The sequence below is a fragment of the Mus caroli genome, unplaced genomic scaffold (genome assembly GCF_978045245.1).
Source record: "Mus caroli unplaced genomic scaffold, Mus_caroli_1 scaffold_8, whole genome shotgun sequence".
Lineage (NCBI taxonomy): Eukaryota > Metazoa > Chordata > Mammalia > Rodentia > Muridae > Mus > Mus caroli.
In genome coordinates, this window is record NW_028227263.1 from 8,450,924 (window position 1) to 8,478,637 (window position 27,714).

Here is a 27,714-nt window from a genome sequence, read left to right on the forward strand (position 1 = left end):
TGGTGTTTCATGTCAGCCTCTGCAGAGTTTATCCTTGGAGCAGTACACGGTCACTGCAGTGAGTCCTGCTGCTGTCAACGGCTACCTCGGGGCATCTATGAACCTGTTATGACAGCACCGAGGAAACCCTCGGAGAGGGGAGCAGACACGGCTTTCGCATCGCTCCAAGGGCAGGCCCAAGCACGTCCGCTCATCATTCCAGGCTACCTGGAACTGCCAGGTTGCCCTTGTGGCTTTGATGGGGTTGGCGTCCTGGCCGCATGTGGCTGTCCCATGCTGGGGGTTCGGCCGTGGATGTCTGTCCAGCCCCAGGCTCCTCTTAGAGCCTGGATCTATTTGGAAGCGCAGAGATCACAAAGAAAGCTCCTATTACATAGGCCACCCAGGCACAGGAGACCTATGTACAAGGCACTGGCCTGACGGCCCACACGGCGGGGTGGAGGACCTGCTCAGAACCAGTTGACTTCGACCCTGATGCCCACCTTCCAACTCCTCTGAAGGCAGAGTGGAGGCTGGGGTCTCCCCAGCACACTGCAGCCACAGTGCCCTCTGTTGGAACACACACGTACACGGCTCTTTGAGAATTCTGCTCTCTTCAGGCAGAGGACAAAAACATCATACAGTGATTTCCTGGTGCTGGAGAGATACCAGTGTGGCGTTACTCTGATACAATTACCCCAGCCCTTTCCATGGGTCTTGCTGGCCATGTCAGACAGAGATGGCCCTTCCAGGAAATGAGCAGAAAACACCCTGGCAAGGCCAGATGGGAGGGTGCCAGGGTGCATGCCCAGCCCTGTCCTGAAAACTTATGAGTTATGGGGCTCACATAAATGAGACCCACCTTGCTCTGTGATGATAGGTGATGACCAAATTCAGAAAGTGTAGTATTGGTGATGCCTCTCTAAAAAAAAATTACCAGAGTTAGTGTGGCTGGATGCAAGATGAGGACATGATAAACTGTTAGCCAGGGAGAAAGGCCTGAGGTTTACGTGGGTGTCAAGGTAGCATGCAGTACGAGGGTTATGTAGAGGCCATGATTCCATGATGCCATGAGTGGCACCTGCTGTCAGAGAGGCCACCATAAAACCAAGCTCTCCGCTGCACGGTTGGTGGTTCGTTCCTCCAATCATATGCTGTTTTACCTAGCCATGCACCTGGCTGAGTCTCCTCTCCCTTTTTGGGAGTAGCTGACTCTGAAGGTGGGAGGATGATGTAATTGTGAAGCATCGTGTGGTGCCTCGTGGCAGATCTGGAGACAGTCTCCAGAGCTGGTGGCAGCATGCGCTGAGTCACAGTATAGCCTTCAATGCATGAGATCAACATGGGCTGCTGGGACCTTTACAGGTTCCTGGTCCTCGAGGCTCCCAGGAGGCACCATGTCTCCTCCACCTACCACTTTCCTTGTCCTTCAAAGACAAGGAAAGAAAGGAGAGCTGGAATTTGGGGGTGTCCCAAATGCTGCTATTCTGCATTTCCAAACCAGTGTTTGGAAGATGGTAATATTTTATTTTATTTTCTGCTTAATCATCTTGCATCCACCGTGGATACAAGACACTTTCCTGGCAGATGGGGGAGCAATGCTGAGACCCCCAACAAAGCACTCGCTTGCTAGCCTGTCTCCCCTCCAGCCAGTAAGGGTGGGAGATTAGGGCCTGAATGGGGGCTGCCATCTCCACAGGGTAAATAGCTTGAAGGATGACTTGGGGGCCTTATCGGGGTGGGGTCAGCTGTTTAGTGTGGATGGGCTGGGGTAGCCAGCTGTTGCCTGCAGGTGTCAGATGTGTCTCCCTTCATACAAAGGGGCCCTAAGGCTCATCAGGCCTTCCTTGCTCACCCCCATTTTAATGGGCATTAAAAATAGAACAATAACCATGTCAGAGGAGGGAACTGATGACACACTCGAGGTGGGTCGTCTGAACTCATTCTGCTGTAAAATGTAGAAACAAGAAAGGGCAGCCACATCACGTCCCCCAGGACACTTGCAGCTCTTTTAATATAGTGGTGCCACCACACATCCGTTTCCGACACGCGTTACATCTCTGTGTCATTCAAATGGTTACTCAATTTCGGCCAGACGGCTTGGAGCTGGTCGACTCGAAGGATGACTTGAGCCAGGTTCCAGTCAGACCCAAGCCCTTGGAGGCTGGCTGTCCGGTCGGGATGCCCTCATGGGCCAGAAGCCACTCCTTCACAGCCCGCCCTCCTCCGGAGTAATTGCCGATGGTACCGTCACTGCGAACCACCCTGTGGCAGGGGATGAGGATGGGGACCTGAAAAACAGGGGTGCCACTGTCAGTCTGGATCTGGGCGGAGGTTTCTGTGCTATAGACAAGGTCTCACCCGTGACTGTCCGGCACCACCGGGTAGCTCTGCAGTTAGCAGGCTGCTGGCACAGTGGCGACGATGCCAGTTGATTGCTTCAGTATCCCTACTTTGCACCCTACAGAGGCCTTGAGGGTATCCTTCGGGGCGTGGAGGAGGAATACCTGCTCTGAGGTGTGTGTGGGATATGGGATTCCTGGGATCCAGGTTTAGGAGGAGGATGCCAGATTGCACCTGGGAAGTGATTTATCAAGTTCACCTCCTGAAGGAAAAACATCATTTCTGAGTTCTACACAGGAAACAACTTTCTCTGTCATCGCTAAGCTGTAGCTAGAATCTTCAAGGATAACAACAGGCCCAGTTCACCTAAGGGTTTAGCAAACCATGGCTAAGGGTTTGCTGTTGTCTACCTTTTGCGCTTTTCTTTTAAAATAAAGTTTTATTTGAACACTAGCATGCCTTTAGCTATACATGTGGTTGGTTTGTGATGGCACAAAATACTCCCTAGTTTCCCTTCACAGGAAAAGCTGGCCAAGCTTGTTTCTGCTATTGGGAGTTTTTCTTTCCCTTCCCTTCTGGAAAATATGGCGTCTCACAAGGTCCAGTGTCTATGCCTTCCCCTGGACACACTGCCATCGGCAGCACACCCAGAGCCGGGTATGGTCAGTGGGTCACTCTATCTCAACAAGCCCCCCAGACTAGGAATTCCTTATTAGGGTTGCTGCAGCCTCCCAACTCAGATGGTCTGGCGTACCAAGGCTGCTCGCCAATCCTTAATGGTGTGAGTAAAGCTAAGTATGGATGCTTTTCTACTGTGACATAATGGATTTACTCTAAGGGAGGCCCCTGCTTAGTGGAATCAAGCACACAAGGGGATGATGACGGTCAGACCTGACCAAGGGTGATGATGGCCAGGCACATGTATGCTTGGGCTGTGGTGTTGTCTATGTGTTCTGAGCCACTCGCCTAGTCAACTGCTATGCAATATGTCACACCAATCAAAGAACAGGGGGAATAATTCCAGTGAGTTATCAAAATGGGTGTTTCTTTCTATTGACTCCAACAAACTCCAAAACAGGGGTCTGTAATCTCATGCGCCCCATGGTAGCAACTGCCCCACCATTTTCCTGGCTCAGCACCATGCAAACCTGCAGGCATCTTCATTGGGGTCCAAAAGATCTGGATGCCAGGTACTCATGGAGCCCAGGCTCCAGGGCAATGCTCAGACCAAAGGGACTCTGATGCTCAACCTGTAGCCACAAGGCTATGACCTTGTCCAGGCTTCATTCTTTGAAGTCCAGTCACTAGGATAGGATTCTGCATAGGGAGTGTGCTTATTTTAGCAGTGGTCCACAGGAAATGATAACTGCCTAGTTCACTAGGCAGGTGGCTGGGCTATATGGCTTGAGGCTCCATGGTCCATCATCTACGGGGGTTGACAGCTACTGGGCCCCTTCTGCTTTGTGGATAGAGACATGTCTGGCCTCACTGGCTCCCATCCTGCAGGGGAGGAAGAGATGAGAACTGCCAGCATGTCTGTAGATTTACCTGTACCCTGATTTCCTTCAAAAAGGTCAATGTATGCCTTAGCCAGGGTGGTCAGAGATGGCAGGGCTGGTGAGGGGATCTCATCCTGGAGGGAAACACTGGGAAGATGTCAGGGCAGTGCCATCTCCTCCAATCTGGTTTTCATCCTTGTACCTTTAATCCTGACTGGTTCATAGCATGGGCAGAAAAAGACAGACATCCCCATGAAACCTTCAGGAACCCACAGTGCCTGCAGCCACATGGACTCGCCTCATTTCTCTCCCTGGGCAACAGTGTCAGAGTATGACTTTACTCAGCCTGGCAGGAATGGCTGCACATCTGCCCCAGCAAGGAACATCCTTATGTGCTTGCTAGAGAGAATGCTGTGGATTCAATAGACATTTTTGCCCTGAGATCCTAATGGGTATTTCCTGGGACAGCTTTAACTAGAGGTAAAGGAGGAATCACACAGCCACTGTGGTGTCAGCAACCCACAGAGCTCACTGTGACTGGGGCCCAGGGAACATGGATTGTGATATAGCTACAGTGGTTGCTGTGGGAGATGGCAAGTTTCGGTGAACACAACCTGAGGTCTGGGAACCTGCTACAGTGAGCTCTGGAGGCTCAGGGCTCGTTCTGGAAGGTTCTGAGCTGCCCTGACACATGCAGACAGGGGATGCAAGTCTGAGGTTATCTCTGATGTTCTGCTGTGGTGAGACAGCCACTCCTGTGGGGCTCCAGTGGAAGGACTGTACAGATACTGTCGAGTACCATCTATATCCCATCTTTCTCCTTTCAGCCTTTCCCTGTGGCTCAGAAACCTTTACCCACAATGCACCCCTGCCTTTTCTACCTACCATGGCAAGTGAGTGGGACACAGTGAGCAGTTTCTGGCCAGCTATGGTCTAGAGGAAGCCGTCTGGCACAGATACCTGAGAAATTGAACTCTGTATCTCAGAAGCAGTGTATCCCACTGTTGCTGCTTCCTTGCTGTTCAAAGTCTTCCTGTGGGCAGCCATGTGTGCCATGGTCACCACCATGCCTTCAGCCACATGGTTGGCCTGCTGAACATAGCGTGCTCTAGTTGGGGTGCAACACACATGACCCAGCAGATGGGGTCATTCCAGTCCCTCAGCCTAAGAAGGAGCTTCTCATGTTTGATGTGAGGTTTCCCTATGCGGCCCCCTGCAGCCCTCCAACACCTCAGGCCAAGGGCACTGAACTCACATAAAGGTCACCAGGTTCTTAGAAGGCAAAACCAGTTCTAACCAGCAGGAGTCTGGAGCTGCCTGTCTTCCTGATGCCTCTCTTGTCCAGTGATTGACATGGCGATGGGACTCTGTGGACCTGTGGATCACTGCTGTTTTATGACAAAGCTTGGGAGGTAGAGGACGTGACTTTCAACCTCACAGACACTATCCTGCTTTGACTGCAAGTTTGGCTATCAACATGACATGTACTGATGTGGTCTATGAGTAATTTTAAGGACGACTGCCATGAAGACCAGGAAGGAGAGAGCTGACTCTACAGACAGGAGCTGCATGGGATGAGAAGTGGAATTCCAGGTGTGTGTGGAGGACAGCATCTGACCTTGACCTTTAAAGGACCCATAAAGGGTTTTGAGAATGGGACATTACTATGGCTGATTTCTTAAAACAAAACAAAACAAAACAAAACAAAACAAAACAAAACAAAACAAAAAAACCAAAAAACCAAAAAAAGCGAATACAATGTGATACAGAGTTAGAAGACTGGGCCATGATGCCAACCCTTGGCTTTGGTTGGTGCAGGTGTGCCAATTAACCTGGTCTCACCACTATTAGATGTACATTCCGCCATTCCACTTGATAGGTCATCCCATTTGACTCTTTTCTTCCCTCTTAATGGAATATGGAATTCTAAAAGTGAGTAGCATGCATACCTCTCCCTGCTTCCTTCTGTGGATTAGTGCTGTGTTGAGGACGTTGGCTCAGAATGCACTGTGGACCAGTGACTTGCTCACACACTCACCTTTAAAAATGGGCCCTGCTTCACGTCAGATTAGCAGGAGGTATGCAGCCATAAGATTTATTGGGTCCCATGACCATATCTGAAGGGCCTGTATCATTGATGCCCTCTTCTTGAGAGCCCCTGCTACATGCGATGTGGTTGCTATCGATACACAAGGAGCCCATGGTATTACAGCTTCATTGAAATCTTCATGCTGTGAAATCTAATTTGTCCAATACCTGGATCCATCACTCACACCAGCCCTTTCTCAACTGCTATAAAACTTCCAAACCCATAGATTTGTCTCCAACAAAAATAACATGAAGGAGCCTTGCAATCAATAATGGAATCCCTCTGATTCTGGTACTGGCTGAGTATTTTTTTTTCCAACTTTGCCTTTGTTCTTCTGGGCAGAGCCCACAAGGGAGAAAGCTTGTTTTCACTCGCAGCCTCATCAATACCTAAATCCTGGTGAACAAGTGACACCGAGAAGTTGTAATCAATAGCTCCCGGTGCGGTTTTTTCTTCTGGTCAAATGGTTCAGCTCCTCTGACAACCCTGACACTCAGAACATGATGCTAAATCTTTATCAACAGCCATCTGGGTGAATGGCAGAACAGGACTCAGGGGTCAATGGTGCTCATGGCAATCTGCGAATAAACTAACTCCTTAGGAATGTGTTTGTTTAGAAAAAGGTGGGAAACTCCCAGAGCTTGTATTGATCGCCTCTGAACTACATTTAGCAAATTGTGTCTGAGGATGTGGCAGAAGGGGGTTCTCTGAAGGTGTGTGTGGGAATGGTGGTGAGGAACCTCTGGCGCTGGGCATCCCTGATGCAGGGTAGTGTGGTGCCTTCCAGAGACTGTCCTGTCTCTGACAAGGCCAATGAGTCCTACCTGAGGAAAGACTTTCGAGAAGTTGAGTTCCAGGATGGAGGAGACGCCCATCCTACAAAACCCATCTCCTATTCTTGAAGGGGATAACCCAGCAATGGGCAGCTGTGAGACCAGCCAGCATGAGGCCATGGTTACTGTAAGCCACCAAAGGAATGATGCGGGACAGTTTCCAGCGATGGGCATTCCACAACCTCTCGCTCACAGCACAAGTGCTGCTATTTAGGAGAAACACGAGCACTATGTTTTCCATGAACGTATTCCAACTTGGCAGCACCGGGGTAAACACACACAGCCACCCCCATCTTGGCCCTGTTGTCAGTGGGGACACCTACCAAGATGGGCACCAGGCAGGCAGAGCTCACCACTGTCCAGGCCTTTTCTCCAAGTTTCAGGATCTCCTCCTCATATCAGTTTCTGGTAGTGTGAGATGAAAACTCATCACAATAGTGCATGCCGTATGGCTACCAGCATGTACACTGGACAGCAGGGCTTGTTCTTACAGCAGAGGTGTTAGCTGCACTCTGAGCTGAAGCTGTGATGTTGGTACCCACTGATGGGGCTATCTTTAACTTCATGTGAGTACACTCGGGAAACTTTGCAAAACAGAACAACGTGGTTCCCAACTTAAGTGTGGATGAATACCAAGCCATGTGTCTTGTTGCAGGCGTGGGCTGGGGAATGTATGTCCACACCTCTCCCTTAGCCTTGGGAGGGGTTCAGATGGGGGTGAGGAGGGGATGGTGCAGAAGGACCTACTCCATTCAGAGGTCAGAGTGGTTAATGTGTGTTTAAAACAGTAGCCACTGGGATGCAGCAGAAAAAGGCAGAAAATATCTTGCCTTTCTCTGCTCTTCTGAGGCATTGCACAGAGCCGCAGAACACATGTATTGGAGCTGTCTCTTTGTCTTCTGCCAAATCTAATGCTTTGTGGCCTGGTATGTTGATGCATGGCTTTAGTCCCAGCACTCAGGGAGCAGAGACAGATATCTTTGTGAGTTCTAGTATGGTCTACAGAGAGAGTTCAAGGAGCCCCATGGCTATAACATGCCCCTTCCCCACAAAGAGGTGCAGACTGTTCATTCCTCAATGTCCCTTCTAGGTGAGGTACGTTTCTGATCAAGTAGCTTTTTTCTATCATATTGGGATTGGCATAACTGTATCAACATGACAGTACACATATACTGCCACAAGGGAGGCTGCTGGGGACATTCAGGGACCCCGGAGGCAGTGTGGATTCTCCGAGGACTGTGTGATGACATGACTTCTCACGGGTACAAGGCCCACAGGCAAGTAGGGCCTTGGTCTCGCCCTTGGCTGTGCTGGCCCTTGGCTGAGCCAAAATCCCCATTGCATTTGTGGAACCATAGGGTGTGTCTAAAAGCATGGTCTTCTTGTGGGCTGGGAACCCCATGCTCAATAAACTCTGACAGTGTGGTAGGAAGAAACATAAATTAACGCTGATGAGCTTTGAGGGGAAGAGCCTTTCCCTGGGGAGCTAACACCCAAGGACAGTAGACATCTATGGTGCAAGGTGACATCATCTAGGGCCATCATACCCCAGAGACCCAGGGAGATAGGGTTGTACTATTTCATGAAAACCTTCGAAGAAGGTAGGTGCCACAGGGCTCTTGTCCTCTGGATGTCCAGTTGTATTTCCAGCGTATGGAAGAATGTGCTGCTACACAACAGGCACCCAGTGTGGGGACTCTCCCGTGGGGAGTCACTAGGCTGCCCTCTTGTCTGCTTGTCACTCCCTAGGCTTATTCCTCTCTGGTAGGGGCTACTATGACATGTGGCTCATGTGGCTGGAACACAAAGAGGTCTCGGTCACAGCAGTTGCCAACCCAAAGCCCTGATCCCAGCTGCATAGTTGGCCTCTGAAATACATGTACTCAAATGACACTTGGCTCCCTGGGAGGTTTGAAGCCCTGCGACGCAGGTATCCGGCCTGCTGCCCATCTGCGGAACTTACCGGATTGCTTCTCATTGCTCCTCCTACTGCACGAGCCGCCTTGGGGTTGCCTGCCAGGGCTGCTAATTGCTGGTAAGAAACCATTTCTCCGAATTTCACAACCTTCAGCAGCTTCCATAACACCTGTCTGGTGAATGAATCTGAAAGAAAGAAAACAGAATGACGTGATTTGGACAAACGGCTCCAGCAGCTCGGATATAAATAGCTGCCAGTCCCCTAGCAGGAAATGCAATGGCACAAATAGAACTGTTATACTCAATTAAAACACAGGTCTCCACACAGTGCTCTGTCACCGTGGCACAGGCAAGGAGAGCTGAGAGTGAAGCAGGCACAAAGCAGGCGGGCCTCTGAAGGCTTCCCGCATCTTTAATTTCCTTCCGGCTTCCCCACGTTCCATGTGGGGCTGTGTGTGATGCTCTTTCTGTGAACAGGCAGGCGAGCATTTTGCACACAGTTCAATTAGCAAGCACGAGGAGTCCCTGCCGGCCCACCTATGAGGAAGCCTTTGGACTGCTGGTTAATTTCCAGCTTCGGTTGAGATAGAGGAGGACATAGCTAGGGACTGGATGGGACCCTTCTGTAACCGTCCACACTCGGCAGTGAGGGGGACTAGCCCTTGTGCCATTGTGAATGCCAGATGCCTCCACCAGTATGCCCAGGTTGTAGGGTGACCCTGGCTGCAGGCAGCAGGCAGCAGCCCTGTTTTCTCTGACTAGCTGTATCAAGTGGCATGCATTTTGTGTTCTGCAGCAGAAATGACTAGGGCAAGGTATGGTCATCTCCTTTCCTTTGATGCCCCTGGGTTTGGGAATCATTCCCTGCATGCATCTTGAGTAGGGCATAAGCCCAGAATACAAGGAGGAGTCTCTTACGAATGGATTCCTATTGTCTTCCAGAGGAGACACGCTGGCTGGAGAGCAGGGAGGCCAAGCCACATCCTCCATCCCTGGGGCTTCAACACTTGGGGTAGAAGTTTCTGAAGGGAATGACAGAGGGGAGGGTCCCATGGGCAGGAATGACCCTGGGAGTGTGTACCTCAACAGAGCTTGGCACTCTTGGTGCCAAGCTGGCAGAGTGTGAGTTAGTCCTTAAAGGAAACACACCCTTACATGCGTGTTAAATAATAAAAATCACTTCTTAACTGAAGGGAATGATAATCACCTCACTGGAAAAAAAAAAAAACCAAAACCCTGTTTAGTCTTTATTATAACATTAAGCAAATTAAACATCAGCATAATCCAGGTGATACTAGAAAAGGGTCATGGAAGAAATTAACTTATTTGTTCATTAATTTACATGGATTAGCAGAGGGCACAGACACAGCAAATGTGCTCTAGTTTTTTTATGATATAATTTCAAACTGTACAGCATTTGTGGCAGGAGGGTGACTTTGGGGTTAATCAGACTGATTTGTCCTTTTAATTGCTTTCTATTCAAAGAAAATTCATTAGATAATGTTCTCTTCAAAATTCATGAATCAATTTAACTGAAGAAACCGCATTACCGGCTCTTGGTTCATTAACAGGCGAGGTTTGAGTGGCTGGGTGCTGGGAGGGGTTCCTTAGGCAAACAAGCTCTGTTTACTGTCTTGCCCTCTGAAAGGGGCTTGAAATCACCTTGCTAATCATACTTATTGTTACTGTTGTCTGAGAGAAGGGAAGGAAGTGGGCAGAGGAGGAGAAGGGAGGCTGAGGGCTCCCTGGGAGCTGCCTGAGGAGGGGGCAGTGGCAGCCTCACACTGCAAGAGGCAGAAGCAGCCCGGGCATTCTCAGAGGGTGTAGATCCAGTGGTCTATTGCCTGTACTGTGGCCTATGGAGAGGATTGTGGCTGGTGTTTTCCAGAACAAACTAATGTTTTAATAAACCTACTGGGATTGAACCAAGAGATAGTCTAACTGGTTTCAGTGTAACTGTGAGAAACAGTCACACCAACATGCCATAGGGACACGGACCAAGGACTGTCAGGTCACCAAGCATCTTTGCCCCAGGTGTGTAAGTGACTGGAGAGTTTATATCTTCAGATATCAGCATAGATTATCAAATATGTTTGTTTTTTTTTAAATACTTGTTTTTATTTTATTTGTATGAGTGTTTACCTGCTTAGACGTATACGCACCACATGTTCATGGAAGCCCCAAAAGGGTGTTGGATCCCCTGGAACTGCAGTTGCAGAATATTGTGAGTGGCCATGTGGGTGCTGAGAACTGAACCTGGGTCCCCTGAAGAGCAGCCAGTGCTCTTAACCACTGGCCCACCTTGACAGCTTCACTTGCAGCTTTGCTGTCAGTTTCTCTCTCTCTCTCTCTCTCTCTCTCTCTCTCTCTCTCTCTCTCTCTCTCTCTCTCTCTCTCACACACACACACACACACACACACACACATACACACACACACACCAACAAAAGTTTCTGTTTTTACCATCTAGCTCAGACTGGCCTTGAACTCCCGACCCTTGTGTTTCTACCTTCAAGATACAAAATTTACAGACATGCACATCATGTCCCATTTCATATGGTACTGGGGATTGAACCAGGGTACTGTGCATCTTAGCCAGGCACTCTCACTCTATCAATGTAGTTGTATCCTGAGGACTAGTAACCAGTTTCTACCTAACCAGCCTACAACCCACACTAGGCAATGATACACTTGGCCGGTGGTTCTCAACCTTCTTAATGCTTAGACCCTTCATCATAGTTCCTCATATTACAGTGATTCCCCCAACCATAAATAATTTTCATTGATAGTTCATAACTGTAATTTGCCATTGTTATGAATCTTACTGTAAATATCTGATATGCAGGATATATGATATGTGACCCCCTGTGAAAGGGTCATTTGATCTCCAAAGGGGTTGCCACCTACAGGTTGAGAACAATGGCACTAGGCAGTGTGGCTCTAAGGAAGCAGTGTTTTATTGTCAAGCACGACATTTTCAAATGTACCTGAGCATCCTCCTTCACCCTGTAAGGAGCAAAGGCACTAATTAGTGGAAGCCACTCTCGGAGACAATGCTTTAGAGCAGGCGAGCACAGTCAGGTTCACTCTGCACTTAAGTGTAAGGAGGGGCTGGTATTTCTGCATTAAGGATCATCTTTCAGTCATAAGCAAATATGATCACTGAGTTCAATGTTAATGCAGAAAACACAATTTCTGAAGGTTGATGTGGCTACAGAAATCCTTGGTGGCTGGCCAAGTCATGTTGTATAGCCTAAGGGACCCACTGAAATCTATCCTTCCCCCGTGTGCCTCTCCACAGGGAGCAAGCCAGTGACTCCAATGCTGTGGGAAATGGTCTCTGCATGCTACAGTGTGGAGTTCTCCAAGCTTGCCCCTCTGTCATGTCCCTTTCAAATTCTTCCTTTCCCCAGCCTGCTCCACTGCCCCGAGGGCCTTGTCATGTCGATGTAGCTAGGGTTACGACTCTGCTGGAAGCTCCCCTGTACCTCAAACTCCCTCTCTGAAGGACATGGCTCTGGTGGCTTGTAATGCAATGAAGCCACCTAAGTAAAAAATGAGTTATTTATCAAACAGTACCTGGTCTTGAGGTCCTCAGATGCGGGAAGGATGCTGCTTCCCAAACTGGTGCTGTGCTGAAGGCACAGGCTTTAGATGCATGCTAAGGGAGTAGCAAGTACAGCCTTAAAAGGAAAAGTCATCTCAACTCCTGGACTTAGACCCCTGAAGCTCAGCTACTTTTAATAAGGGAGACCCCACACTGGGGATGCAGTGAGAGGAAGCAGCAGTCTGGCTCCGCCCATCTTACTTCTTGAGCCAACTATTTCCAGGGCTTCCACCAATCATCCCAGGGGCTGCCTAGATAGCCTTTGTCTCTACTACATGCCACTTGAGTATGGAACAGTCACAGGGCGGGCCTTCAAGGCCTAGCTTAGACCCTACCCTAGAGTGCCTTGCTCTGGGGTCTGGCTTGCATGGCCAAGGGCATGGGTGGGGTCTTTTCTCTCATTCACACAGCTCTGACACCCATGGAAGATGCCATCTTTCAGAACTGAGCCTTTAGTTCATCCAGGGCCAGGCTTTAAGGAGAGAACACTCAGGCAGAGGCACAGGTGCCATACACAGGGTCCTGCCCAGAGACTGCTCCCTTGGCAGCAAAGGGTAGCTCATAGAGAACTTTACTGAAGTTGGCACAGGCCACAGCCATTTGAACTCATGATACCCAATTTTCAGGAGCCTCCAGAGTGAGTTTTTGAGAAATGAAGCTAAAACATGGAAACAAAGAGAGGTGAGATCAGGTGGCGGCACATGACATCCAGTCCCTCCTATCAGACACCTTTCTGGAACTTGGCAGAATATAGACAGTAGCTCTGTGAGGGCTGTGATGTCACCAGAAGCAGGCAGATGGAGGAAATATCACCAAGATGATGAGCAGTTTACATCTTTTCCTTCATCCCAGGCTAGGTTTGCTCCCTTGACTAACAGAAGAGCAGGGGGATCTCCCAGGACCCTGTCTTTCCACTGTTCCCCCAAATACTATACTGGGGGGACAGCACAGGGCTCGATATCAAACACTGGTGCTGAGGTGTGGTGGCCCGAGGAACTTGCATCCTGAGGAATAGCTGACCCTCTCTGGTGGATGTAGGTGTGCGGGAGGGTAAAAGCCCGGGCTTTCTCCTTCTCTTTGTCTTTCTGCTGCTTGGCCCTAGCTCTGGGCTAAGGCATGAGCAGTCTTCAGCAGAATCTGAACAAAGCCCAGACTGTTTCCAGGGTACTGAAAGGGGAGCCCCAAGAACCAGAAGGCACTAGCTAGGCTAGGCTGTGGAGGAAAAGAGTTTTTAAAAATTCTATTTTACTTGTTTATCTTGGGTGTGCCATGGCTGAGTCTCATAATATTCAGGATGATCAGACTATAATCCACAATTATTAGGTGCATGCTTATGGTTAGGAACATGTCTAATGCCTGGGGAAAGATAAGCCAGGCTGAGGCTGAGGCTCAGGCCGAAGCCGGCCTCATTTGACAAAACCTGAAAGGCTATGTCACACAGATGCTGCAGAAGGGGAAACGCTCTCCAAAGAAACGCAAGGCACAAGGTCTCTGCAGAAAGTTCTCAAGAATGAACAGGAAGAAAGTCTGGCTCCAAACAGTCAATAACTTGACTTACAAATTGCTCTTCATGAGACCCGTATGACAGCAGAGGTATGTGAGGGAGGGGTCAAGGATCTGCAGATGAGTCAAGAGTATCCCCACCTGAACACTGAGAAATCCTATCTAGTGCAAACAAAACTCCCCAAGAAGAAGTGTGAGGACTAACCTAACTGGACACAGTCAAATGATCTATTGTTCGTGTCTAATCACCAGTAGGAGGAGAGGATGAGTGGAATGGAAAAGAGTTTTAAAGAACAGCTTTCAAGGAGCAGAGTAAACTGCAAACAGGACACACTCCGAGAAGCCCTGATCAAGTAGACCCTACCCAGGCTGCTGAAAGCTAAAAACAGAGAAGGAGCCTGAGGAGAAAGAACTCATTCTACAATGGGCAGCGATATGAACAGCCACAGGGTTCTATGAGAGATGCCAGGCCAGAGCAGCATTTTCACCACACTGAAGGGAAGGCACTGGCAACCCAGAATTCTGTCTTTAAAATGCCCTAGGAATAAAATTAACATATGAAGAAGGTTTTGGGTAAGAGAGAAAAGCTGAGATAACCCACTGGTAGGAGCCCCCATATTCAGAGAAAAGAGATACAAGAGGGAACCTGAGAATACCACAAGACCAGCAGCATGGGCAGACATGGCAAACAGGCCTGTGATTCCAGCTACTGGGAAGGCAGAAAGATCCTGGGCTATCCAGCAGGATCATGTCTGAGGATAAACTAAGAAAGGGCTGGAGGTGTATCTTGGATAAATCACTTTCCAAGCATTCAGGAGAGCCCAAGCTCCTCTCCCTACATCATAAACTAAACAGGATGAGAGAGATGGGGCACACAGGGCTAGATATCAACCTACTGGTTCTTAAGGAGTTTCTCTCTCTCTCTCTCTCTCTCTCTCTCTCTCTCTCTCTCTCTGTGTGTGTGTGTGTGTGTGCGTTTAACAATACATTTAACATCTGCAAGTACCAATGGTCACAACAAGATTTCAACATATCTAGACACAAAGGGTTATAGACAGTCAGTTGGCAGAAAGGTCCTACACCTGTGTTGAGAGGTGACCAACCTCATTTCTCTTCATTCCTCAGCTATGAGGGTCTCTGTGGGGATGAGGTTTTTACACCCCATGAAAAATGGCAAAAGGTAGATTTTTAACTTGACAGAAAGCGAGTGTTGCAATATCTATAACAATCAGGAGAAAAATCTACAAAAAGAAGAGACAGTAAAAAGGCATATAAAATTTAAAAAATCCTTAGTGTTGATAAAATAGGTCCAAAGGAAGGAGGATGGGAGAGAGGTGCAAAGAAACTGAGAACAAATAGAATGTTGAACCTAAGCCCAAACACAGCAGTGACTGCATCAGTGACCCAAGCCTAAGCACAGCAGTGACTGCACCAGTGACCCAAGCCCAAACACAGTATTGACTGCATCAGTGACCCAAGCCCAAACACAGCATTGACTGCATCAGTGACCCAAGCCTAAGCATAGCAATGATTGTATCAGTGACCCAAGCTCAAACACAGCAGTGACTGACCATATCAAGTAGAAATGGCTTAAGCACACCAATAATAGGACTGGCAGGGCTGGAGAGACAGCTCGGGGGTTAAGAATACTTTCTGTCCTTTTAGAGGACTGAAATTTGGTTCCCAGCACCCAGGTGAGGTGGCTCACAATGATCTGCTTCAGGGGACACAGAACCTTCTTCTGGCCACTGTGGGTATCTACACATATAAACATAAATAAAAATAAATCTTAAAAGAGAGACAGACACTTTTGGTACAAATAAAAGAAGGAATACCTGCTGTTTAACAGAAACCTGCTTCAAATGAGAGCCATAGCTAGGATCACAGAAAACAAATGTTAAGACAATTAATATGGGACCAAGAAGCCCTAGAAGTAAAGAATATTCCCAGGTAGAAAGTTTCAAAAAGCAACGTGTCCATCCTGTGTGTTTTGAGCCTAATAGCAAAGTTACCAGATACATGAACTCAAACCTGGGGAAACTGAAAGGAGAATTAGAGAAATGCATAATTACCTTTCAGCTCTCAAACACCTTCTCAGTCAACCATCAAGTCAGAAGACAGAAAATCAGCAAGAAGGAACAGCTCAGAAACAGAACCACAATCGTAGTTCCTTTTCTAGTATTGTGATGAAACACCGTGACCAGGGACACTTGAGGAAGAAAGGGGGTTTGGCTTACACTTCCATCAGTGAAGAAAGTCAGGACAGGAACTCAAACAGGGCAGGGACCTGGAGGCAGGAGCTGATGCAGAGGCCATGGAGGAATACTTACTGGCTTGTTCTACATGACTTTCTGTCTGCTTTCTTATAGAACCCAGCACCACCTGACAGGGGAAGCACCACCCACAATGGGCTGGGTCTTCCCCCATTCATCACTAAGAAAATGTCCTATAGGCTTACCTATAACCTCATTTCCTCATCTGGGGCACTCTCCTTTTCAAGCTTGTGTCAAGGTGGCATAACACCAGTCAGTATGCCCACCAACAGATCATTAGATGTTTATTGGAGGCTACTGTTGGTACCTCAAGAATACATATTCTTTTTAAGCGCCTATGGAGCCACTGATCCAGAGAGAGGGTTTGCTTTATCCTGCATCATATAACAACCTGTAATACATGCAGTGTAAATAAAACCGGATAAATCATCTATGACCATCACACCATTAGATTAGAAAAGAATCAAAAGGTAGCAAGAGACTCTACCAACCTCAAACAGTAAAATACCCACTCACACCACAGACAAGAACAATAGGAAAAAAAATACTTTGGGCAGGATGCAAATGAAATAAAATATTGACGTTCATAGCATACAGCTAAAGCAACACTCAGAGGTCAATTCATAGTATTCAATATCTGTGTTAGAAGACAAAGACTGCTTGTTAACAATCTCAGCTCTTATCTTAAGAAACAAGAATGAAAACAACCCGAACATTATGAAAGGGGGTAGGGAGGGTAAAGGCTGAACTTAATTAACTGGAAAAAGGAAGACTGAGGAAATCTAAGAAACGGAAAGCTAGTCATTTGAAGTAATTGGTAAAACTGAGGAACTCCCAACATGATGGGTGGAACCCAGGGAAAGAACAAGAAAGACTCGGGATTATCAGCTGTTCCTGGGAATGATGTCAGGTAAAGACATTCAACTCAGTAAAGCCTACAGACTACTGAGGTTCTGTATACGTCATCCCATTCCATTATATGATATTATACACTGCCTAATATATAAAGATTATTCCATTGTATGATGATATTACACACTGTCCATCTCACATATAAAAAAAATCAATAATCAATCAATCAATCCTCAATCCAGTTTAATTGTGTAGGCTTAGTCTTAAAGATGTTAGTTTATTTTAAAGAGCCTATTTCCTAAGAGGAAAATTTTGTTGTGTCCCTATTTATACTCTTAGATTAATTTAAATTTATTTCTTTCACGTTTCAGGATGATTTTTAAATTGAATTTTTAATATTTGAGTCCTTCCCAACCTCTGCTGTGTAGAAAATCCACCTCTGTGCTATCCATCTTGCTTTGCCTTGTTGAACACACATCTACCTGCCCATCTCAACAGCCGCTTTCCAGCTGGCATCATATGACACATGATTACTGACGTCTGTCCTCATTCTAGGTGCTGTGGTAAGACTGAGGACACATAAGTACTTAGGGAAAGTCCCTGCCTAGACACATGCATGGTGCACAATCACATACATAACTCAAGATGGGTAGCCACACTGGGGCAAAGTCCCCAGAAGAATAAATCCTGAGAGACAGAGTATCCACCCAGGAGGGGCCCTGAGATAGCTGAAGGGGTGAGGTAGAAATAACAACACCAAACTGGGCCTGTTGGTTTGTAATCCTAGTGACTAATGAAGCTGAGGAACAAAGATCCAAAGGCCTACCTAGAGTACTGTACTAAGGAGTACAGGGCCAGCCTGGGCAAACAAACAGGTGGTGGTGGGGTCAGTAGAGTAAATGTGAAAGGAGAGGTGGGTGTGCTAACAGCTGAGTAGTAGAGTGCTTACTGACGTGCATTCAGTCTCCAGTACTGGTCTCTGATGATCCTCCAAAGTAAAGCCAAACCAAAGCCAAAACTAAGTGAAAAAATCCACACAAGCTTAAGTGAAACTACAAACCAGAGAGCCCCACAATTAAAGAGGCTGGGTTTGTAACATCGAACCTCCTGAGGATGGAATCTCTAGGGCTGAAATGAGCTCACCCTCCCTACGATTAAAGAAGAGACATCAGTGTCAGCTTCCTGAGGAAATGGGAAAATTTTTTCCCATTGAGACCGCGGTCTCAACAGCAGAACCAGAGAATGAAAAGACACCAATCAGAAACATAGGTCCCTGAGTCTTGGTGGTTGTGGGGTTAATACAGATGTCTGGCTTAAAACTGAGCATCCAAGGCTTAGGGAGCGTCTCAGAAAAGGCACAAGGAGCGTGAGAGCTGCAAGATGAGTCAGAGTGCCGTGGGTCCCCGGGGTGCTGCTGTGGGGATATACCACGTCATTACACTCAGGAGCTCACAGCAGCCTGAACAAGATCAAATCAGAACCAATCTCAGAATAAATGGGGTAGATACTTTCCAGGCCCTACCCTTTACTGAGGAGCTACTATCAATAGATATAGGTGGCAGAGGCAGAACCATTCTCTTAAGGATGTGGCCACCGGTTGAATTTCCATGCTTCTGTGGATGCACATAAGGGCATGAAAGCACTAGATGCTAACTGCATCTAGTGGGTTATAGAAAAGGACCTAGGGTTGGAGGGGAATAGTACACTGACGTTAACACAGGGGACATGGGGGAAGATAGAATTTTATTTCATTTTATATGTGTAAGAATTTCTCAAAAATAAAGAAAAATTAAAAAGTACTGGTTATTAACTGAACAACTTCTGTTAAGAACATGGGTACAAAAACCCTCAATAAAGTGTTGGAAAGTGAGATCTAGCATCCTACAGACAGGACAAGACATCAGGATTAAGCATGGCTTTCCCAGGAAAGCAAGGCTGATTTACCCTCTAAAAAATGAATCCATTCATGGAGTTGTGTAAATGGACCAGTGCTGGGATGAGAACAGGTGCTCAGATCAAAGACTGAGAACTAACACATGCAGCCATTGACTGACAAAGAAGCAAAGGCTCAGTGGAAAAGAACAGTCTCCAACAATGGAGTCAACATCCATTGGATGCTCACATGGTCCATCAGTCTAAAGCTCTGCTTGCACATCAGCCTCTGCATCCTTCTGTCTGCTCACAGACCAGACATTTTATGAAAATGAACTCAAAATGGCCGACAACCTATCTCCAGAGAATACAATTGGAGAAGTTTCAGAAGATAACAGAGGAGGAGATACAGGTGACCATGGGCTTTGAAGAGCTTTATGCTCAAGAGCCATGAAAGAAACACTGGATAAGCTGCACTTTATTAGCCCGAAGACTGTTCACACTGTAAAAGCAGACTAGATTTCAAAAAACCAAAACCACAGGCCAAGAGAAAATATACATCTGACAAAGGCTACAGGAAACATGCAAAGAAGTCCTATGATTGAGCAGTAAGAGAAAAACAACCCAACTAAAGAAGGGGCAAGTGTGAGCAGACACTTTATCAAAGCATATGTGTGAATGACCAGTAAGAAAATGGAAAGATATTCATAGCTTGTCTTTGGAGCTGCACAGTAAATAAGGAGATGGGAATACGTCCTCGTGAGACTGGCTAAAACCCTCCTTCCCCAATCTGTGTGCTGGATAATGGAGCAAGAGGAGCGTTCCCATGTTGTAGTGGGGATACAGATGTATGGCTGTTTTGGAAAGTAGTTGGGGGTTTCTATTCTTTTCTCATTTCATTTTATTTCTCCCCTTTAATTTTAACTTTTTAATTTTTTTTAAATTTAATTTATTTTATTTTTTTTTTGAGAAAGGATCTCGCTCTGTAGGCCACTGGCTTTAAACTCCCAGCCTGTCTGCTTAGGTCTCCAGAGTGCTGGGATTACAGGTGTGCACACCACATTTGGCTAGGTTGATGATTTTAAAAACAGAGTTAAACAGAACATTACCATGTGGTCTGGCGACCACGCTCCTATTCGTTCCATTTGATTTAAAAACTAATGTCCTCATACAAACTTTCCCATGAACATTTTTCGTGGCCTGTTCATAACGCCACAACTGTAAGCAATCAAAGTGCCTCTAAACATATACACACAAAGCGGCATTACACATGCATCGTGCAAGCCATTCGATGAGCTAGTGAGCTGCAAAGAGGTACGTACAGAGGGACCTTCAACATAGAACTTAGAGCAGAAGAAGAAAGCATAAGACTGTATGCCTACTGTGTGATCCTGACCACAGGATAATGAAGAAAAGCTCAAGCGACACAGAGAGAAAACTGAGCCATCGAGTCAGGACACAGCAAGCAGAGGAAGAAGAGAGACTGAACAGGCAGGGTACAGAGGACAAGCCAGGATGGGGACTTAGGTAGGCTTTCATTGCTGTGAAGAGACATATGACTAAGGTAACTCTTATAAAGGACAACATTTCATTGGGGCTGGCTTACAGTTTCAGAGGTTCAGTCCATTATCATCATGGAGGGAAGCATGGCAGCATCCAGGCAGGCATGGTGATCTAGAAGGAACTGAGTATTCTACACCTTGATCCAAATGCAGCCAGAAGAAGACTGACTCTTCTGCACTGGGTGAAGCTTAAGCACTGGGAGACTGCCTACACACTAACACACTTCCTACAACAAGGCCACACCTCCTAATAGTAGCACTTCCATGGGCTAAGCATATTCAAATCATGACAGGGACATTAGTATATATGATCCTATTGCAGTGAAAATGATAGTCTATGAATATCAGGTACTATAGAGACTTAACACTGTGACCCCAAGCCATGTGTTTAAGTTAGAAAGGACACAACAGTGAGGAGGCTGGGGTCCTGCGTAAAGGTTGGCTGTGAAAGAGGTATCTGTCTAGTCATGTTGCAGCATGACGCATCCTTACTGTACTGTGCAGGGGTGTGCCTATGGACAGAGAACTGAATTCCTCAGATGTAACTCTGGAAATGAATGGAGCCTGTAAGTCCCCACAGACCAAGAGTTTCAAAACAACGGCAGCATACCGGGCTCATGGAATTGATTCTCAGATCTCCCAGATTTCAATTCTCTACAAATTGATCTAAAGATTTCCCACCATTCCAACAAAAACCCCAAAAGGCTTTATATTATAGATTCCGAGTTGTAAATTCTAAAATTTATACAGAAAGGAAAAGGGTCTGAAAACACCCAAATATTTCACCAAGACAATAAAAGTTGAAGATGTCATACTGACAAGGTTTCAAGATGTACTAAACTTTTAAAGAAACTGTAACGCTGACCTTTGACTCTTGGCTCAAGTGCATTTAGAATCGCTTAGGAGGTACAACTCTGCATGAGCCTATGAAAGTGCTTCCAGGGAATTTTAGCTGAGGAGAGACCTACCCGAATGTGAGAGGTACCATCCATTAGTTAGCAGCTCAGCATGAACAAGAAGAAAAAGAAAAGGCCTCACTGAGCACCGTCCCTCTCTGTTTCCCAACTGCTGATGCAATGTGACAGCTGTGGAGGGAGGTGCAGAGGCCTCTACACCATCCCTGTCATGATGAGCTGTACCCTCAATCTGTGAGCCAGAATAAACCTTTCCCACTACAACTTGTTTCTGATACAACATTGGGGGAAAAAAAAACCCACCAATATTCCTTTGCCAAACAAACCTATGTGGTTCTTGGGTCTTTGGAATGAGGTTGTAGGAGGAATGTGGGGAAAATTTGGAATTTTGGGTTGGAAAAGCCTGAAGATGCTGTAGGTAGAACTTAATGGGCCTAGGACTTGGGGAGGCCAGAATGTCAAGGGAAATGTAGACATTGGAGGCCTAGCGCATGAAGGTTCAGAGGGAGCTCAATTGAGAACTAGCTTAGAGAGCATTTGTGATACATCCATGCCAGCAAGGTACCTGGATGCACTCTGTTCCTGTCCTGAGAACCGGAGTGAGGCTGAATTAAAAAGTAATTAAGTTGTTTGGTGAAGGAAGTTCCCAGACAGCATAATAGCTAGGCTATGTAGCATGGTTACTGCTCGCTGTTCTTAGTCAGATTTACAGTTAGAGAAAGAGGAAAACTGTGCAGTTTGGTAAAGAAAGAGGCATGGAATGAGGGTGAAGCTGTGGATAAGGCAGGGGCACTGTCAACTGCTAGAGATCATTACGAAGAAACTTCACATTCTGGGATAGGGTGATAAAGGTTCTCTGAGGGTAAGGCTACCTACAGAAAGCATAACCTTGTAACAGTGAAGATTCATAGGAAAGAAGAGATTCTGCCCCCAGGAAAAGGGCAGCCCAAGGAAGTGTTTGCCCAGGCCTGGCCTCAAAGGCCGAATGACTATGGGGATTCTTATAGTCAGAGGGAATGCATTTTGCACTATGAGATTCCATTGTCCTGTGGTGCTCAAGGTGGGTTGTTTATATTTTAAGGTGGTGTGTTTTGGCTTTCTTCTGGTCTCTGTGGGTAGTCTGTGCATGTGCACGCACACACACACACATATACAGGCAAACATTCATATACATAAAATAAAATCAAATTAATTTTTAAAAAGATAATTTTGGTAGTGAAACTTGTTTACTGAGTAAAGTGTTTTCCTTGTAAGCATGAGGACATAAAGGCAGCTGAGTATTCTGGAATCCTTGTAACCTCATGTGTTGGGGAAGTAGAGATAGGTGGATCCCTAGGGCTACATAGCCAGATGGTTGGACTCTCAGGCCAGCAAGACACCCTGTCTCAATAAAAAAAAAAAAGGTGACAGCAGTTGAGGAATGACAACTAAGGTTGTCCTCTGGCCTGTGTGCTTCCCACCCTCTTGACACACACACACACACACACACACACACACACACACACACACACGAGTACTGTACAAACATGCACACATGTGTGTACAGATACACACACACAACCAAACAGATGAGTCAAGGAGGTACATTACCATCATGAAGTACTACTCTACTTAACAGTTAAAATGTACGCTGTAGACATGTGCAAAGCTTGGACCCATCTCAAAGACAGTAAGCTGAGCCAAAGGAGGTAAGCTGTGAAGGTTAAAACACTGTCTTATTCCAGGGTTGTGAGTTTATAAAGGCACAAAGCCCCCAGTGGTAAAGAACAGAAGAGTACTAGCCAAGAGTGAAGGACTTCCCCCTCTGAATGTGATTACAGTGGTGGCCATAGAACCTGGCATGCATTAAAAGCTATACAACTACCTACTTCAAAAGCCAACATTGACATGTTAATAAAAAACACACAAACACACCAAAAAGATAAGGATAAGATAAGGTGAACCCATTTCTCAGTCACCTTTCCCCCAGTAGCTTTATCAATCAAAAGTTCATGAGGGAATGAATGGTCCTTTCCATTCAAAATGGAATCTTGGTCACATTTTCTGCATAATCTTTACCTCTGTAAGCTTCACCTTCAATGACCACTAATAACACTATCATGAGTTGTCTGTCAGATACAGCTCACTAAATGCAAGGTGTAGGCCTCATGGGTGTCATCTGAAATGTCTGCACTGGGAACCAGAACAGGATCTGACTGGAGGGGTGAGAGGGTGGGTGGGAAGCAGAGGACAGTCAGGGAATAGCAGTCTTCTGAAAGAACAGTTCTGGTCCGGCTGACATCCTGGTCTATCCTTGGCAAGGAGGAAGCTTGATGAGCCTTTTGCATGTACAAAAGGATGTATGTGTCTGAGGATGCACATGATTAAGGATGTACAGGTCCCATCAGGACTTGCTGCCGCCTCAGATCCCTACAGCTAATACCCACCAAGATCATTCACCAACTCTACAGAGACCCACTCACTGCTGTCTCCTATCACCTCTGGCAAATTGGGTTGAACAAAGTATACATTATGTAAAGGCTCCCTAGGCCGTTTCAAGTGGCAGTGTCTTATGGTGAGGTATGGCCCATGGTTACTTCAGGTCATTCCATTCACATTCTCATCCACCCCTCTCACCAGGCATTCTTCACTTTGGCACTGGGTGAGGACAGGCGCTCCATCAGATCCTCTGGTCTTTCCCAATCATGCTATCCACCGGGGGTCCCTCTCTGGCCCTGGTCTATGCTCTTGTGTGTGGCACTGTGGGGACATGAAGCCTGTACTTGTAACTGTTCTGGGCTGGACACAACTGGCAAGAGGCACTCTCAAGTTTGGAAAGAGTGGACCCAAAGTGTCTGATGTGTGGCTGATCTCAGAAGACAGCACCTTCTCTGGAACTGGGGGCTCAGCTTAGAACTCCACACTCACCTTCTGCAGCTGAACACGCTAGGCTAATGGGAACATACAGTATAAAATGATAGAATTCCCTTGGAGGACTCTGACTAAAACTGGGGTTGAGTTGGGGGAGATTGTGAGACAACACTGACCCTGTCCTGACGACAGTTAGTTTCAGCATTTCACCTTGGGGACAGGGTTCTCAGCTGGCTGGATTTGGGATACAGGTCAGCCAGTATGGAGAGGGGACATAGAATGACACGAGCCATAGTTGCATGCATCTCCACATGGCTTTGGGTGTGAGGCAGTAAGAGGGACTTCTAGTGTGACTTCAAAGGGTAAACTAGGATTTCAAGGGCTAAGGGTTTTTTTTTTTGTTTGTTTTTTGTTTTTTTTGTTTTTTGTTTTTTTTGATACTTAATATGAATAGCAGCTCTCCCTGTGGTGAGGGGGCCCTAGGAGGTGGGTGGGCTGTGAGGTCCAAATTGTCTTTAAAGCCATCCTTGCCCAATGTCTAGGGCCATCTGGATACCTAACCCCCCTCCACCACAACTAAGAAGTAAGAGCCAGTCTGAGGAACTGGCTGTCTTCTGTCATCAAGTCAGACAATAAAGATGCTATAAAGAGATCTGGAAAGATGGAAAGTGACACAGCCTTTCTTAGAAAGCATTTGCCACAGAGTGTAGCTTCATCGAAATCTATTGGGGAGTAAATTTAGTGTTATTTTAAAATATATTAAATGATTATTGGGTTTGATTTTCAATATGATAAATGTATATATATATATATATTTTTTTTTAAATCTCATTTTTTAAAAGCGCCTCCCCCACCACGCCTGGCTCCTAAACAATTTTAAAGAGGCAGTGGGCTTTGGAAGAACCCATGGCCTCCAGGGTTAAGCTGAATCCAACAGTGTAGGCTAGAGCTATGCAGGGCTTAGCACTCAGGAATGGAAATGCTCTCTGGCCTGTTCTGTCTGGTCCTAGTGCCCCAGACATAATCTCTGAGCTCATCTCACAGACAGATTACAACATTAGCCCTTAGAAACCAACCTTCTGCCTCAAGGAAGAGCCAGGAACCAGCAGGGGTTTCACCTGCAAGTAGCAGTCCCAGGAGGTAGGACGGGGCAGCCTTGAAGCTCTGCCTGGGCGGACTTGCATTTACCTCCCAGCCTCCCGAACATACTTAACAAAAGAATTATGCTTAAGACTTTAAGCACAAACTTCAGGAAGCCTACAGAGAAATGATTAAGCTGTGACTGTCCGGGTGTGAATGTGAATAATTACACGTTAACACCCTCTACCACTCAAATAATTGCCATTCAGCTCGACAGACGAAGGACTGACTTTTGCACGGGGGTTAATGGCGTCGGAACAATAGCAGACATATGGAGAAATACACTGTGGAACACAGTCGGAGAGGGCAGGAGGACAGGGGAAGAGCAGTGTTAGAGACGGCTGACTTGGGGTTGGTACTGTACTACTGAGGTTAACCATAAGATGAAGGAAAATCAAACCAACCCTAAGGTTTCTTGCTGTCATGCCATTTGATGTCCTGGCCCTGCACAAACCTTCCTGGAGGGTCTCCTTGGGAGCACATGGCTTCTTTCCCTTCCTCAGAATGCCACAGGCTCTGCAGACGGAGGCTGCTCTGAGCTCTAAACTGGTCGCTCTGAAGGAGACACTACCTTGCCTTGCATGCTTACTGGTCTATACACAGAGGCCATGCCCCTGTCATCCCACAGAATATTCCATAGAACATCTGATCCAGTTATCGACATTTCCCACCTTCAAGGCTCTTAGCTTCCCCATAGTCAGCGACAGACAGCAAGGCTACCATCAAATCACCCCTTTCTTGTGGGGGTTTCAATGTGCTCTGAGGATGAGCACTGGGTAGCTAGGGTCAGAGCCATGGATTTCACAATAAATACTTAGAGGTTACTAGACACACCAGTGACACTGAGCATGACTGAGGCAGGAGGACCTTGAATTTGACATCAGTCTAGGCTAGACTAATACCCTATTTCAAAAACCAAGAAGAAAATTAAAACATTAAAATAAAACCAAACCAAACCATGTCCATGACCCCCGCACCCCGAGCTATATGCAGCCCCTCCCTGTCTGTCTTGTGCATTCTATATGCAACCACTAGAAGTTTCTCTGAATGTTATTCCTGCTTCCCTGGAGGACTGGGGGTGGGAGGGTGGGTAGAGGGGGTGGGGTGGGTAGAGTGGGTGAGGTGGGTAGAGTGGGTGAGGTGGGGTGGGGAGAAATTGCCACTGCTGTCAGCAGGAATCTCACGCTGTAATCCCAAATTTTAGAAGAAACTTCTCTCAAAGTGGGACAGTGCCTGACCTGCCCTTCTGGCCCCTCACACAGACACCTCCCAGTTCATGTCACCCACCTTAATTTCCAGGACACTGACAACCCCAGAGAGGGGGGATGAGTGTCTGGAATGGCCCTGAGGTATGCTGAATAATTTTTCATTGATAATCATGCCGCCGTCGCCATTAGCTAACTTTTGAAGACCAACCCAACGGAAAGGAGCCGGGCCCTTAATTTCTTAATGAATTATTCCTCACCGTAGGATGGGGATTACGCCATGGAACAGGCATCTCATTACTGACAGAGCTGTCAGAAGGACAGGCGAAAGGAAAACTGGCAGCTCTAATTTCTCTGCAGAGAAATGAGGGGCTCTTTGGGGATTAATCTCAGTACCAACATTGAGCCTCTGCCTCGGGGCAGCTGAGGAATTCAAAAGAAGTTGTGACTGAATTCTGAGCAATGGAAGCAAGCTCAAATGGGGCAGCTGACTTTGGTTTCTCACCTATTCAAATGAGGAAGAGGCTATGCAGGTGAAGGAGGGGGGAGCACACAGGGCAGGTAGCTGGGATGGCAGGCAGATGGGAAGGGGGCTGCACCAGCTCGAGAGGAAGCCCACCATGTCGGGGAGCCTGGCACACACATGGTGACTGTGCTTGCATCCCTTCACCTCCCTGGAGAGAATGGGGTGCAAAGGCCATACGAGTGGGGTGGTACACTTAACTTCTTCACTAGTTATCACATCCAGTCCCTGAAGTGGCCTTCATCAGGGAAGAGAGAAGTTCAGAGGCTGGACTTCCTCTTGTGCCTGAGGGTGGAGACTTCCATTCTGTGGGGTCCTGTGGTTGTTGGGAGTGGCTCACTGCTTTGGCTGAAGAGAAATGGCCTCTCCCATGCGGAGGCAAAGGGGATTTGTCAACTCATTCCTCAGTATCACATATGGAGAAACATTTACAAAGCAGTCCCTGTATACTGACATCTGGCATGTGTCTTTGCCCTTAGAGAGCTGGGGAAGAGCGAGGTGTCCGTGCTTGGAGCTCCTCATGGCTCAATATATACCAAGACCAGAGTCTTAGGTACAGGGATGCTGGGCAGGAGCATGGCCAGAGATAGTGCTTCTGGGCAGATGGCCTTGGCGCAGGGTAGTGTGGGAAGTGGTGGTGGGAGGGGATTAGGGACCAGGGAGCCAGGTGGGGGGAGTAGGTGGGATCTGAGGGAATAGGGGCTTTAGCTTTTTATGCTCTGACTATTTCACAGATACTAATGTGGAAGGAGC

General features: G+C 47.0%; 1 protein-coding gene across 4 annotated transcripts in view; it reads right to left on the minus strand.

Annotated features, from left to right (window-relative positions):
• Window positions 1-1,966: 1,966 nt before the first annotated feature.
• Window positions 1,967-27,714, minus strand: part of Mgmt (O-6-methylguanine-DNA methyltransferase) — a 245,144-nt gene continuing 219,396 nt past the window's right edge. For all 4 annotated transcript variants that reach the window (XM_021169031.2, XM_029480221.2, XM_029480220.2 and 1 more), the window contains 2 exons: window positions 8,707-8,846; window positions 1,967-2,270 (listed from right to left, as the gene is read on the minus strand). In XM_021169031.2, coding sequence (XP_021024690.1) covers window positions 2,061-2,270; window positions 8,707-8,846 — 350 coding nt within the window. In that variant the 3' untranslated portion in view covers window positions 1,967-2,060. The remainder of the gene's footprint in view (window positions 2,271-8,706; window positions 8,847-27,714) is intronic.